The sequence below is a fragment of the Coregonus clupeaformis genome, unplaced genomic scaffold, assembly GCF_020615455.1.
Source record: "Coregonus clupeaformis isolate EN_2021a unplaced genomic scaffold, ASM2061545v1 scaf1454, whole genome shotgun sequence".
NCBI classification, from domain to species: Eukaryota; Metazoa; Chordata; class Actinopteri; order Salmoniformes; family Salmonidae; genus Coregonus; species Coregonus clupeaformis.
The window spans coordinates 94,755-109,371 of record NW_025534908.1 but is presented as its reverse complement, the minus strand read 5'-3'; the positions used below and the strand labels follow the sequence as shown (position 1 = coordinate 109,371).

The window sequence follows — 14,617 nt, the reverse complement described above, 5'->3', positions numbered from 1 at the left end:
TTTAACATTTTGTTATGTTAGCCTTATTCTAAAATTGATTAAATTGTTTTTCCCCCCCTCATCAATCTACACACAAAACCCCATAACAAAGAAATAACAGGTTTTTAGATTTTTTTGATAATTAATAAAATAAAAAACCCTGAAATATCACATTTACGTAAGTATTCAGACCCTTTACTCAGTACTTTCTTGAAACACGTTTGGCAGCAATTACAGCCTTGAGTCTTCTTGGGTATGACGCTACAAGCTTGGCACACCTGTATTTGGGGAGTTTCTCCCATTCTTCTCTGCAGATCCTCTCAAGCTCTCTCAGGTTGAATGGGGAGCATCGCAGCACAGCTATTGTCAGGTCTCTCCAGAGATGTTCCATCAGGTTCAAGTACAGGCTCTGGCAGGGCCACTCAAGGACATTCAGAGACTTGTCCAAAAGCTACTCATGCATTGTCTTGTCTGTGTGCTTAGGCTCGTTGTCCTGTTGGAAGATCAACCTTCACCCCAGTCTCATAGCAAAGGGTCTGAATACTTATGTAAATAAGGTATTTCTGTTTTACATTTTTTATACATTTGCAAAAATGTCCACAAACCTGTTTTTGCTTCATCATTATGGGGTATTGTGTGTAGATTGATGAGGATTCTTTATTTAATCCATTTGATAATAAGGCTGTACCGTAACAAAATGTGGAAAAAGTCTAGGGGTATGAATACTTTTCAAATGCACTGTATCTATCTCCCTTGCCATTCATAAATCATGCAACTTAGTTATATGTCCATGGTATCGCATCGGTACAAATAAACTAAAGAGGTTGTTTGTATGTTCGATATGAAGTCCAGCAGGACTTGCCAGAAAGTGACGTTAAAGTGAGTGACTTGTCAGTAGCCTACCGAATTGCATCGGTAAGAGAGCTGTTCATTTGGCTCCCTAATTTGCATACTGGTAGGCTTTTTGGTGATTATCTGCAAATAAATTATGAAAACATTAGATGAAGATGGTGAATCCTCCTCACTGCAGGAACAATCGGTAGGCTAGTGGAAACAGCCTCACCCTGGTCCAAAATATAATAAAATAAAACGGATTGAATTGTTTTAAAGGCTAATGATACTTGTATGGTATTTTCAAAGATATTGATATAGGTCTACTTATTTAATCAATGGAGTAGTCAACTGCTGCTTTCTGTGTAGCAAGCCCATGTTTAACACCTGCTTAATTCTTCAATCATACCTGTATTGCAGATAGCTGAGAAAATGCCTCTTAAATGGAAGCTTGAAGCCTGTGGAAGTAGGCAGACTCTTACAGGATTCTGTAAAGGCCCAGTATAGTCAAAATTACGTTTTTCCAGTTTTTTATATAATATTGTACAACAGCTGATGAAACTAGCAGTGTAAAAGTGTGAGAATTTTATCAGCATTATTTCCTGATAGTTTCTGGTTGAAAATACAATCTAGCATTAGAATGTATCAGAGGCCACCAATATTTGAGCTTGTTCGGCAAAATTGTTTTAACCCAGGGGAGCCTGACTAGCTACTCTTTCTATTTGGCTGGCTACTCCATGTGCTTGTGGAAAACACTGATTTGGTGTCAACAAGTACATTGTTATTAAAATCTAAATACTACATAAACCAGGAGGCCTCCTATAGGACACTAGCCTATAATCAGTCAGTTAATGTTGGTGTCTTTTGAAACCTTTATGTGCTATACAATATGAGTACTACTTCATGTTTTGTGAAGTAGTGTGTCATAGCTGTATTCTGCCATTTTTATGCACGTTCATCATTGATTTTCCATGCAAGGAAATCTGATATCTCTGTTGATCATATTGATTGTGTCTCTTGTCGTATCTTTACAGTACCACACGTACAAAAGGTCATCTCGAGGACTTTCGAGGCCCTCGGATCCCAGGTGAAATCAGAATCGCTTGTTCTCAGTCTCTGTAGCAGTCCAGTTTTTCTTTGGCCTAACAAAGGAGGACATGCAACACCTGAAGATTTAACTCCGAACAGACCATGTAAAGATCTCCAACAGTTGATCCAGTAAGTCATCATACTGTACATCACAATTTGGAGCCTCTTGTTCTGGGTATCTTATAAGTCAGGTTATTTTAAAGTCCACTATTTACCTGGTGTTGCTTACATGATAGTATTGTAATTAGATATTATTACTGAGTAACAGTAAGGTACCAAGTAGTTACGACTTAGTTTGTGCAACTTAATGCATAAATCGCCTGCTATCTGTATGTAGGTTATTGGCCGAAATGCAGGTTTAGTGTCTCACATGATCATTTTGGAATGGAAACCAAAGTAAATGGAAAAACCCTCATCCTTTTTTAGGACAGATGACCAGGAAAGCAGTAGCAAAAGTCTGCAAAAAGGACAAAAAGAATGCCACAGCAGTAAGTGTGGTTCTTTTATACCTTGAAAACAGTCTATGGACATGAACTATTTCATGTAAATCACTTCGCCACACATTTTCATGCCACAGTGCCACTTGTTTGTCATTGACAAGATTATTTTACTAGTGTGGTTTTTAGTTTTCCTCTACCTCATATGTATTTTTATTGTGTGTGTGTGTCTTGCAGGGTATCATAAACCTGACCCTGATGACCGAGGTGACAGAGCAAGGCGTCCTCTCGGCCCCCACCATCCTGAGAGGAAGTAAGAAGCACCACTTCCTGCAAACAACTCTGCCCATGGACTGCGTGGTCAGTGTCCCCTCCAGTGAGAGCATCTCTGTGTACGTTATCCTCAATCGCTCTAAAGGAAACATGATTTGGTTCCATGCAATTTCAATGAAATTAGACAGGTTTTAGGAGAATATAGTACATATTTTTATTATGTCAAACTATATCAAATACAAATGTCCAATACCAGAACGCTTAGGTAAACTGATAGATAGGTCAATCAATAACCACCAGAGATGTAGCTAGTTCATAAGACAATACAACCACCAACAGGGTGAAACAATAGAAACTCAGCTTGACATGAACGCAATTCAAACTTCATTATTCCCAAGAGAAAATTTGGTTGCCAGCATGTGTAACAGGGCAAAAAATAAACATGGTTAAATAAAACATATTTTAAAGTTTAAACCCGGAAACCAGCTCATCATTTTCAACTGAATCGGCCCTAAATATTTTTGTTTGTCTGTCGTACCTGCAGTGTCTGTGGCACCCTAGTGGGGGCGCTGTGCAGACAGCTGGGTGACATGGAGAAGGTTGCTCTGCGGCACATGAAAGGGACGGCCCTGCTGATTCCCCAGCCGTTCCACTTCCTCCTCCCGGCCCCTGTGGGTCTGGTGACAGTGGTCTACCCAGCGGGTGTGCCCGACAGCCAGCTGGAGACACAACGCAAGGCAAGGGCAGAATTCCAAACGGACCCCTACTATGCTACTCCTAGTACTCTACACTTGTGTAGATGTGAAATGCTATGATAGATATTAAGCAATATGGTAGTAGCTCCACTATTCCCCTTGATAGGCTAGATGGAATATTGCTATCCACATATCTCATCTCCACATAGTGGCAAAATGGACACTTGGCACGTACCCCCTAGAACAGGGTTCTCTAACCCCAGTCCTATTGACCTTTTGCAGGCTTTCCCTCCAGCCTTGAAGTAACACCTGGTTCAGCTAATCATCTGGCCCAGACTGAAGACCATGATTTATTGATTATATGAATTAAGTATGTTATTGATGGGCTGGAAGAAAATCATGCACACCCAGTTGTTCTCCAAGAGCTGGAGAACGTACCCTACCTATAGATCTGAAAGGATATGTTCGCAAAATATTATATTTTTTATTTTGAAATGCTCTGAGTGACTCTAGTATTAGAGAAAAATGAAGTTGTGTACAGTCGTGGTCAAAAGTTTTGAGAGTGACACAAATACTAATTTTCACAAAGTCTGCTGCCTCAGTTTTGATGATGGCAATTTGCATATACTCCAGAATGTCATGAAGAGTGATCAGATGAATTGCAATTAATTGCAAAGTCCCTCTTTGCCATGAAAATGAACTTAATCCCCCAAAAACATTTCCACTGCATTTCAGCCCTGCCACAAAAGGACCAGCTGACATCATGTCAGTGACTCTCTCGTTAACACAGGTGAGTGTTGACGAGGACAAGGCTGGGGATCACTCTGTCATGATGATTGAGTTTGGATAACAGACTGGAAGCTTTAAAAGGAGGGTGGTTCTTGAAATCATTGTTCTTCCTCTGTTAACCATGGTTACCTGCAAGGAAACACATGCCGTCATCATTACTTTGCACAAAAAGGGCTTCACAGGCAAGGGTATTGCTGCTCGTAAGATTGCACCTAAATCAACCATTTATCGGATCATCAAGAACTTCAAGAAGAGAGGTTCAATTGTTGTGAAGAAGGCTTCAGGGCGCCCAAGAAAGTCCAGCAAGCGCCAGGACCGTCTCCTAAAGTTGATTCAGCTGCGGGATCGGGGCACCACCAGTGCAGAGCTTGCTCAGGAATGGCAGCAGGCAGGTGTGAGTGCATCTGCGCGCACAGTGAGGCGAAGACTTTTGGAGGATGGCCTGGTGTCAAGAAGGGCAGCAAAGAAGCCACTTCTCTCCAGGAAAAACATCAGGGACAGACTGATATTCTGCAAAAGGTACAGGGATTGGACTGCTGAGGACTGGGGTGAAGTCATTTTCTCTGATGAATCCCCTTTCCGATTGTTTGGGGCATCCGGAAAACACCTTGTCCAGAGAAGACAAGGTGAGCGCTACCATCAGTCATGTGTCATGCCAACAGTAAAGCATCCTGAGACCATTCATGTGTGGGGTTGCTTCTCAGCCAAGGGAGTGGGCTCACTCACAATTTTGCCTAAGAACACAGCCATGAATAAAGAATGGTACCAACACATCCTCCGAGAGCAACTTCTCCCAACCATCCAAGAATTTATCAGTCTGCGCATGCAGCGCTGACGACCAATGCATTTTCCAGCATGATGGAGCACCTTGCCATAAGGCAAAAGTGATAACTAAGTGGCTCTGGGAACAAAACATCGACATTTTGGGTCCATGGCCAGGAAACTCCCCAGACCTTAATCCCATTAAAAACTTGTGGTCGATCCTCAAGAGGTGGGTGGACAAACAAAAACCCACAAATTCTGACAAACTCCAAGCATTGATTATGCAAGAATGGGCTGTCATCAGTCAGGATGTGGCCCAGAAGTTAATTGACAGCATGCCAGGGCGGATTGCAGAGGTCTTGAAAAAGAAGGGTCAACACTACAAATATTGACTCTTTGCATAAACTTAATGTAATTGTCAATAAAAGCTTTTGACACATATGGACTGCTTGTTATTATACTTCAGTATACCATAGTAACATCTGACAAAAATATCTCATAACACTGAAGCAGCGAACTTTGTGAAGACCAATACTTGTGTCATTCTCAAAACTTTTGACCACGACTGTACAGTACATGAATTTGATAGTGCCGTTTTATGTCTGTGTAGGAGCTGCACAGTCTGTTTGAGCTGCCAGACAACCGGCCATATCTGAGAAGAGCCAACGCTCTACATTTTCCTGATGAGCCCTACAAAGATGGCTACCTCCGAAACCCTCATGTCCACCTGAATCACCCCACCCTGGAGAACGGCAAGGTTGGGCAGCACACACAGACGCAGACACACACACTGTCACACACACAATGACATGCTCTTATCTGTTTCTCCCTTGTGCCAGCCTTACTTGGTCCAGGGGATCTACAGCTACCACCACTACATGCAGGACCGCGTGGACGACAACGGCTGGGGCTGCGCCTACCGCTCCCTCCAGACCATCTGCTCCTGGTTCCAGCAGCAGGGCTACGTGGAGCGGGCTGTGCCCTCCCACAAGGAGATCCAACAGGTAGGACTATAGCCTCAATCCCAAATCGACCCTTAGCCTCAAACCCAATATACAGAACTCTCTCTCTTTGGGAAAGCTATGGCTCTAAACTTGTCTATTGAACATATTCCAATAATGTGAGACTGTGAATTCGAGCCAGCAGGTGGAGCCTGAGTCCATGTAAATAAGAATTGATAGGTGATTACAATGGGAGTCTCTTTCTCCTTTCCCACAAGTTGGCCTATAATGCATTGACTGGTAGATAGGGCTATTATAAAATGGATTATTTTTAAACACATTTTTACTACTGTCAATAGCATTCTATAATTCATAGCTATGTCAGCTAGTAGTACCATTATCTTTTTTTTGAGTGTATATGAAAAGCACTTCACAATTAAATGATTACAAATCAAGTTCATTCTTATTTTCTCCCCATCGCTGTCCCACAGGCCCTGGTGGAAGTTGGGGACAAGCAGGGGGTCTTTTTTTGGGCTCTCGCCAGTGGATCGGCTCCATCGAAGTCGCGGCTGTACTGGATCAGTTGCTGGGGGTCACCTCCAAGATCATGTTTGTGAGGTGAGGTGAGATGAGGTGTGTGCGTATGTGGGTGCATGTGTGTGCTTGTGCGTGCATGCGTCCATGTAAATTCACCAGTCAGGCCAATGCAAAATGTTTCAGGTAGTTGTGTTCCATATTACATACCTTTTTGCTTTTTAGTTTTCACTTCTAGTTGTATGTTTGTGTGTCCTAAAGCCAAGGGTCTGAGCTGGCCTCCAAAGGCAGAGAACTGGCCAACCACTTCCTTTCTGAGGGCACTCCTATTATGATTGGTGAGTGAAAACTGAAACTATTACAATATAGAGACAATGATGAGACTGATAGACTAATATAATGCAAAACATCCCTTGTAGTTATTGTACTGCAGATCTGTTCAAATGATAAGGTCTGGGCCCTGTCCAGATGGGTACACACTACAGTACCACAGTCATAAATAGAGTTTCATATAAACAGCATCTATATTTCTGTGGTCAAATAAATAATTACACTTTTGGTAAACATTTTGGTCGACTCCCCTCGCATGTTTATGCTTCCAGTTTTCAGGTTGTGTGTGCATTGAACAGGCAGTCACGTTTGTCTAGCTTAAACAAAGATACTACAAACATTGTTTGAAATTGAATCTGTTAATTTGAACTCTGCAGATTTGTAATTTCCTTCTATTTTGCTCCACACCAGGAGGGGGTGTCCTAGCACACACTATCCTCGGTGTGGCGTGGAGCGAGACCACGGGCCAGATCCGCTACCTCATCCTGGACCCACATTACACCGGGGCCGAGGACCTGCAAGTCATCACAGACAAGGTACCGGATGGTGTCATGGAATCCTGGGGCAATATATATCAGCTGTCTCAGAGTAGGAGTGCTGATCTAGAATCAGATCCCCTCTGTCCATGTAATCATATTAATTGTGATCTAAATGGCAAAACTGATCCTAAATCAGCAATCCTACGCTGAGGCGCTTGATACATCCAGGCCATGGTCTGGAGAATCGCTGTATAATTGTTGCTGTCAATATTCTCATAAACTTTAATCTATTTGCCCTTCTTTACATATAGTGGGGAGAACAAGTATTTGATACACTGCTGATTTTGTAGGTTTTCCTACTTACAAAGCATGTAGAGGTCTGTAATATTTATCATAGGTACACTTCAACTGTGAGAGACGGAATCTAAAACAAAAATCCAGAAAATCACATTGTATGATTTTTAAGTAATTAATTTGCATTTTATTGCATGACATAAGTATTTGATACATCAGAAAAGCAGAACTTAATATTTGGTACAGAAACCTTTGTTTGCAATTACAGAGATCATATGTTTCCTGTAGGTCTTGACCAGGTTTGCACACACTGCAGCAGGGATTTTGGCCCACTCCTCCATACAGACCTTCTCCAGATCCTTCAGGTTTCGGGGCTGTTGCTGGGCAATACGGTTTCAGCTCCCTCCAAAGATTTTCTATTGGGTTCAGGTCTGGAGACTGGCTAGGCCACTACAGGACCTTGAGATGCTTCTTACGGAGCCACTCCTTAGTTGCCCTGGCTGTGTGTTTCGGGTTGTTGTCATGTTGGAAGACCCAGCCACGACCCATCTTCAATGCTCTTACTGAGGGAAGGAGGTTGTTGGCCAAGATCTCGCGATACATGGCCCCATCCATCCTCCCCCTCAATACGGTGCAGTCGTCCTGTCCCCTTTGCAGAAAAGCATCCCCAAAGAATGATGTTTCCACCTCCATGCTTCACGGTTGGGATGGTGTTCTTGGGGTTGTACTCATCCTTCTTCTTCCTCCAAACACGGCGAGTGGAGTTTAGCCCAAAAAGCTCTATTTTTTGTCTCATCAGACCACATTACCTTCTCCCATTCCCCCCTCTGGATCATCCAGATGGTCATTGGCAAACTTCAGACGGGCCTGGACATGCGCTGGCTTGAGCAGGGGGACCTTGCGTGTGCTGCAGGATTTTAATCCATGACGGCGTAGCGTGTTACTAATGGTTTTCTTTAAGACTGTGGTCCCAGCTCTCTTCAGGTCATTGACCAGGTCCTGCCGTGTAGTTCTGGGCTGATCCCTCACCTTCCTCATGATCATTGATGCGCCACGAGGTGAGATCTTGCATGGAGCCCCAGACCGAGGGTGATTGACCGTCATCTTGAACTTCTTCCATTTTCTAATAATTGCGCCAACAGTTGTTGCCTTCTCACCAAGCTGCTTGCCTATTGTCCTGTAGCCCATCCCAGCCTTGTGCAGGTCTACAATTTTATCCCTGATGTCCTTACACAGCTCTCTGGTCTTGGCCATTGTGGAGAGGTTGGAGTCTGTTTGATTGAGTGTGTGGACAGGTGTATTTTATACAGGTAACGAGTTCAAACAGGTGCAGTTAATACAGGTAATGAGTGGAGAACAGGAGGGCTTCTTAAAGAAAAACTAACAGGTCTGTGAGAGCAGGAATTCTTACTGGTTGGTAGGTGATCAAATACTTATGTCATGCAATAAAATGCAAATTAATTACTTAAAAATGTGATTTTCTGGATTTTTGTTTTAGATTCCGTCTCTCACAGTTGAAGTGTACCTATGATAAAAATTACAGACCTCTACATGCTTTGTAAGTAGGAAAACCTGCAAAATCGGCAGTGTATGAAATACTTGTTCTCCCCACTGTATGTTATGACATTTTGTGTGAGAAAACCCAAAATGGAGAGATGTTGTCTGCTTCTTTCCCCAGGGCTGGTGCGGATGGAAGGGTCCAGAGTTTTGGGACCAGAACGCCTACTACAACCTCTGTTTGCCTCAGAGACCAAAGACCATATGAGTGGATAGGTGTCAATGTGTATTGTGTACAGGCACCTGTCCAACAGTATTACAACAAATCTCTGAAAATAAATGACAAAATATCTGAGGTGAAGAAATGAATGTGCCTTTTTATTTCAGCTTTCATCTGTGACTGTAATGACAGTCGGTATTCAGTTTTTACATCAACATGCAACCTTCAAGATTTGTGTAGTGTCTCATTCATGAAGACGTGCCTGCTTTTTATGCATCAACTTTATATTTCATTTAGTCAAACATATACACACTCTCCTACGTAATCTTTTAATTTATCTCTACTCCAGAATTTTGGATTTGAGATCAATTGTTTCAAATGAGGTAGTACAGAATGTCACCTTTTATTTGAGGGTATTTTCATACAGATCTGTTGTACTGTATAGAAATGAAAACACTTTATGTATTTAGTCCCCCCATTTGAAGGTATCATAAGTATTTTGCCAAATTCACTTATAGTGTATTATAGTAGTCAAAAGTTGAGTATTTGGTCCCATATTCCTAACACACAATGGCTACATCAAGCATGTGACTACAAACTTGTTGGATGCATTTGCAGTTTGTTTTGGATTATGTTGTGCCCAAATTAATGGTAAATAATGTACAGTTGAAGTCGGAAGTTTACATACACCTTAGCCAAATACATTTAAACTCAATTTTTCACAATTCCTGACATTTAATCCTAGTAAAAATTCCCTGTTTTAGGTCAGTTAGGATCACCACTTTATATTAAGAATGTGAAATGTCAGAATAATAGTAGAGAGAATTATTTATTTCAGCTTTTATTTCTTTCATCACATTCCCAGTGGGTCAGAAGTTTACATACACTCAATTAGTATTTGGTAGCATTGCCTTTAAATTGTTTAACTTGGGTCAAACGTTTCAGGTAGCCTTCCACAAGCTTCCCACAATAAGTTGGGTGAATTTTGGCCCATTCCTCCTGACAGAGCTGGTGTAACTGAGTCAGGTTTGTAGGCCTCCTTGCTCGCACACGCTTTTTCAGTTCTGGCCACACATTTTCTATAGGATTAAGGTCAGCTCCAATACCTTGACTTTGTTGTCTTTAAGCCATTTTGCCACAACTTTGGAAGTATGCTTGGGGTCATTGTCCATTTGGAAGACCCATTTGCGACCAAGCTTTAACTTCCTGACTGATGTCTTGAGATGTTGCTTCAATATATCCACATAGTTTTCCTTCCTCATGATGCCATCTATTTTGTGAAGTGCACCAGTCACTCCTGCAGCAAAGCACCCCCACAGCATGATGCTGCCACCCCCGTGCTTCACGGTTAGGATGGTGTTCTTCGGCTTGCAAGCAACCCCCTTTTTCCTCCAAACATAACGATGGTCATTATGGCCAAACAGTTCTATTTTCGTTTCATCACACCAGAGGACATTTCTCCAAAAAGTACGATCTTTGTTACCATGTGCAGTTGCAAACCATAGTCTGGCTTTTTTATGGCGGTTTTGGAGCAGTAGCTTCTTCCTTGCTGAGCAGCCTTTCAGGTTATGTCGATATAGGACTCGTTTTACTGTGGATATAGACACTTTTCTACCTTTTTCCTCCAGCATCTTCACAAGGTCCTTTGCTGTTGTTCTGGGATTGATTTGCACTTTTCACACCAAAGTACATTCATCTCTAGGAGACAGAACGTGTCTCCTTCCTGAGTGGTATGACAGCTGCATGGTCCCATGGTGTTTATACTTGCGTACGATTGTTTGTACAGATGAACGTGGTACCTTCAGGCGTTTGGAAATTGCTCCCATGGAAGAACCAGACTTGTGGAGGTCTACAATTGTTTTTCTGAGGTCTTGGCTGATTTCTTTTGATTTTCCCATGATGTCAAGCAAAGAGGCACTGAGATTGAAGGTAGGCCTTGAAATACATCCACAGGTACACCTCCAATTGACTCAAATTATGTCAATTAGCCTATCAGAAGCTTCTAAAGCCATGATATCATTTTCTGGAATTTTCCAAGCTGTTTAAAGTGAAATATAAGTGAAATAATCTGTCTGTAAACAATTGTTGGAAAAATGACTTGTGTCATGCACAAAGTAATGTCCTAACCGACTTGTTTTAATGACTCCAACCTAAGTGTATGTAAACTTCCGACATCAACTGTATTGTGTCATTTTGGAGTCACTTTTATTGTAAATATATATATTTTTTAAATGACACCTTCAAATGGGGAGGACTAGATACTTAAATTGCTTTAATTTCTAAACAGTAAAACATTTGTATGAAAATACCCTAAAATAAAAGGTGACATTCTGTACAGTCGCTTCATATGAAACATTTCATCACGCATCCAAAATTCTGGAGTATAGAGCCAAATTAAAAGATATAGCTTCACTGTCATTGCATCTGAGCATGAAATGCACACACACAGTGGTTGTTTCCTTGTGATGGCTAGGCCCGGAGCCTATGCTGAACACGTGCACACCTCAAGACAATGGAAAGATTTCAATTGCGTACTCCTCGCATCGTCTCATTCTCAAAACCCATTGGATGAGAGGGCCGGAGGTCCCTCCCCTCTGAGCTTCTCCAATGGGAATTGAGGAGGTGAGGAGAGTGAAAGCGGGGAGTATGCAATTGAGATTCTCCCAGTGTATGCAATTGAGATTCTCCCAGTGTTTAGCCCTCTGAACCAAAGCCTAGGTAATAGCAACGGGAGATAACACGAGTCCTAAGTTCTCAAAGCAAGGTTACTCATCACATGAGCGTAGTTTTCCGAACCATCTCCTCTACACACGTCTGCCTCTGTCACTGCAGGAGAAGGATGCTTTCTTCTCCTATCCAAGTTAACCACTGATATCATACTGGCCGACACATTGCCAATATTTGACACACAAATACATAGGAGACTCATAGAGACACCCCAATCAGTGGTTAGGAATAGAGACAGGTTTGGTGTCAGACACAGTACCTGGGACTTCGTCATGCATGTCCTGTATTGGACTTGGCTGAGAAAGCATTGTCCTCCTTTTCGAATTCTAGAGGTGCCTTGCTGAATCACCAGTCTCGAGCCCTCTTTCCGTCTTGGGCTCCGGTGGCAATGAGTGCCCTCTTCTGTCCTGCCATCTTACTGCTCTGGGGGCCAGTCAGCGGGCATGCTACGGGCCCGGTAGGCATCAGAGGAGTGCTGCTGATCGTCAGGAGTCTCGTCATTTGGAGCGTGTTCAGGAATCGTCCGCACTCCTTGAATCCGTACAACCATGCCAAATCTTCAGCGGTTCTGCCCTCGTTGTTGCAAGTCTGCTCAGGAAAAAAACATTGTGGAAAGGTTAGAGATTGTAAAAGCAACTGGCTGGATGGAAAAAGTAACCAAAATATGATGGTTTAAACTCATTTGAACTATCTTTAGCTCAGGTAATGCTATCGGTGTGTAGAATTTTGTTTACAAAATTAGCATCTATGCATTAGTCTGAGAACAGGTCTTTCGTAGCTCAGTTGGTAGAGCATGGCGATTGTAACGTCAGGTTAGTGGGTTTGAGTCCCAGGACCACCCATACGTAAAATGTATGCACGCATGACTGTAAGTTAGCTTCGGATAAAAGCGTCTCCTAAATATTATATATTAACATGATCTATGCAACCGTTTTGAGTGTGGGAAAGTTGACACTCACCCAAGTTGGGCATCACTGGCAACGAGCACGCTGATGCATTCCAAACTGCCGGCCTTGGCGGCTTTGTGCATGGGTGTCTCCCCATTGTTGTCCTTCAGCAAATATTAAATAATTTGGGTTAAAGGGAAACAAGTAAATAAAGACTGTGGTGTTTTGCATCAGTTGAAATGAGAACCTGTAAAATGAGCTTTGCCTCTGATGTAATTTCCTGGATCTTGAGCAATGGATCTGGTCAATGTGTTTGTGATCACTTATTCGAAGTTACACTGCAGTTACTGTAGCCTGTGTCCAAAACATTAGCCTACACTTTACTGCAGTGTCACTACAACTTCATAACATCTTGCAATTATTTTTGGATGAAGACTGATATATCACTTGAAAGCTCATATTTGATGTGTCATGTTGGCCTTTTATTTAGAGAAATATATACAAAAGCATAGGGCAATCTTATTGTATTGTAGGCCCGTGGGCCAATCCCCCCTCCCACTCAGTCAGGGTCTCAATTTACTGTTGAGAGTTAGAATAGTAGAATACACAAGGTGCAATTTCGACATTTGGTTGTGCATTAGCAGTCTAGCCAGCTATTTAAACTTGTAGTAATCATGGTCGAATTACCGACCAGGGGGCCCCATTACTTTTGTTAGTCACTCTCAGATATCATATTAAAAACTGCAAACATTTCTCTCCACCCTATGGCAAAATGAGTAGAATTGCATGAAATTGATACATTTCCTTTATGCCACATGGCAAATAATTTATCTTCGGGCCCTCAAAAGGCTAGGGTCCATGTGTGGGTATGGTTGAGAGTATGCAGACCAGCGAGCCACTGTGGCCCCTCATCTGGCCCCCATCCCCACCAAAGTTGCCCATCCCTGCTATAGACAGACAAGTCAAAGTGAATCTACCTGCTGATTTGCATCAGCTCCCGTTTGCAGTAGCCAAAGTAAACAAAAGGCTTGTCCGCTGCATGCCGCCAAGTGTGCAGGGGACTGTCCCAACACATTGCTTGAGTTGACAGCATCTCCGCCTTCGAATAAATTACGAATACAGTCCAGCTGCATAATACAGGAAACAAAGAATAACATTAGATTAACGCTAGATTTTTTTTTACAGTATTTTACATCTGCGTCTACTCTGTTATTCTGACACTAGGGCTTAAAAAATAATGTCCTTTTTCATATGGGCCAGTTGGCGTCACATGAACGTGAATTGTGTTTAAATTGCGTTGCAAATACACATTTAGCCTAGATATGATAACTATGCATATCAAGACTGATTTGTGAAGCAAAAATATGGCCACCTTCTAATTAGAGCCTTGCCTACAGATAATTCAGCAAATGATAAACCATGTCGAAAACTTGTTAATATGCTATTTTTATTATAATTATGACCTTTCCTTACACCTAACTAAACAACAAAAATAACGCATAAACACAGCCATGCAAATTGTAATGCAATATTAAATACATTCTATAAACCTGCAATGCCAAAGTTATAGGCTAAATAGTCTATAATGTCGATGTTATTACACACATCAAGAGGCCCTACCTGTGAGTCGGAATCGAGCAGAAACATTATCAGTATCCCCACAAGATAAAGCTAAAACAACGTCAATTTGATTTCTCCTAGAGGTTTCTAACTGATACGCACACAGCCGTTCCTTTGTTGTAAATAAACCTATACAGGTGGTTTAAAGAACCCAAGCACGAAAGCAGGCTGCAGCCTATACTCAATTGACACGTGAGATTAGATTGATGCCTTGTTCAAGTACTAGTCGGAAC

At 42.1% G+C, this 14,617-nt stretch overlaps 2 protein-coding genes across 2 annotated transcripts in view; one reads left to right on the top strand and one right to left on the bottom strand.

Annotated features, from left to right (window-relative positions):
- LOC121562848 (ufm1-specific protease 2) overlaps nucleotides 1-9,291 on the top strand; it is a 23,784-nt gene extending 14,493 nt beyond the window's left edge. The window contains 12 exon segments of the mRNA XM_041875009.2: nucleotides 1,845-2,028; nucleotides 2,326-2,355; nucleotides 2,357-2,387; nucleotides 2,574-2,728; nucleotides 3,154-3,346; nucleotides 5,466-5,612; nucleotides 5,695-5,859; nucleotides 6,288-6,314; nucleotides 6,317-6,414; nucleotides 6,592-6,668; nucleotides 7,072-7,196; nucleotides 9,112-9,291. Of these exon segments, the coding sequence (XP_041730943.2) occupies nucleotides 1,845-2,028; nucleotides 2,326-2,355; nucleotides 2,357-2,387; nucleotides 2,574-2,728; nucleotides 3,154-3,346; nucleotides 5,466-5,612; nucleotides 5,695-5,859; nucleotides 6,288-6,314; nucleotides 6,317-6,414; nucleotides 6,592-6,668; nucleotides 7,072-7,196; nucleotides 9,112-9,198 (1,319 nt within the window). The 3' untranslated portion in view covers nucleotides 9,199-9,291.
- The window catches only part of LOC121562851 (ankyrin repeat domain-containing protein 37-like), a 21,826-nt gene extending 7,209 nt beyond the window's left edge, over nucleotides 1-14,617 (bottom strand). The window contains exons 1-3 of the mRNA XM_045218241.1: nucleotides 14,385-14,617; nucleotides 13,742-13,891; nucleotides 12,837-12,928 (exon numbers count right to left, since the gene is read on the bottom strand). Of these exons, the coding sequence (XP_045074176.1) occupies nucleotides 12,837-12,928; nucleotides 13,742-13,891; nucleotides 14,385-14,411 (269 nt within the window). The 5' untranslated portion in view covers nucleotides 14,412-14,617. The remainder of the gene's footprint in view (nucleotides 1-12,836; nucleotides 12,929-13,741; nucleotides 13,892-14,384) is intronic.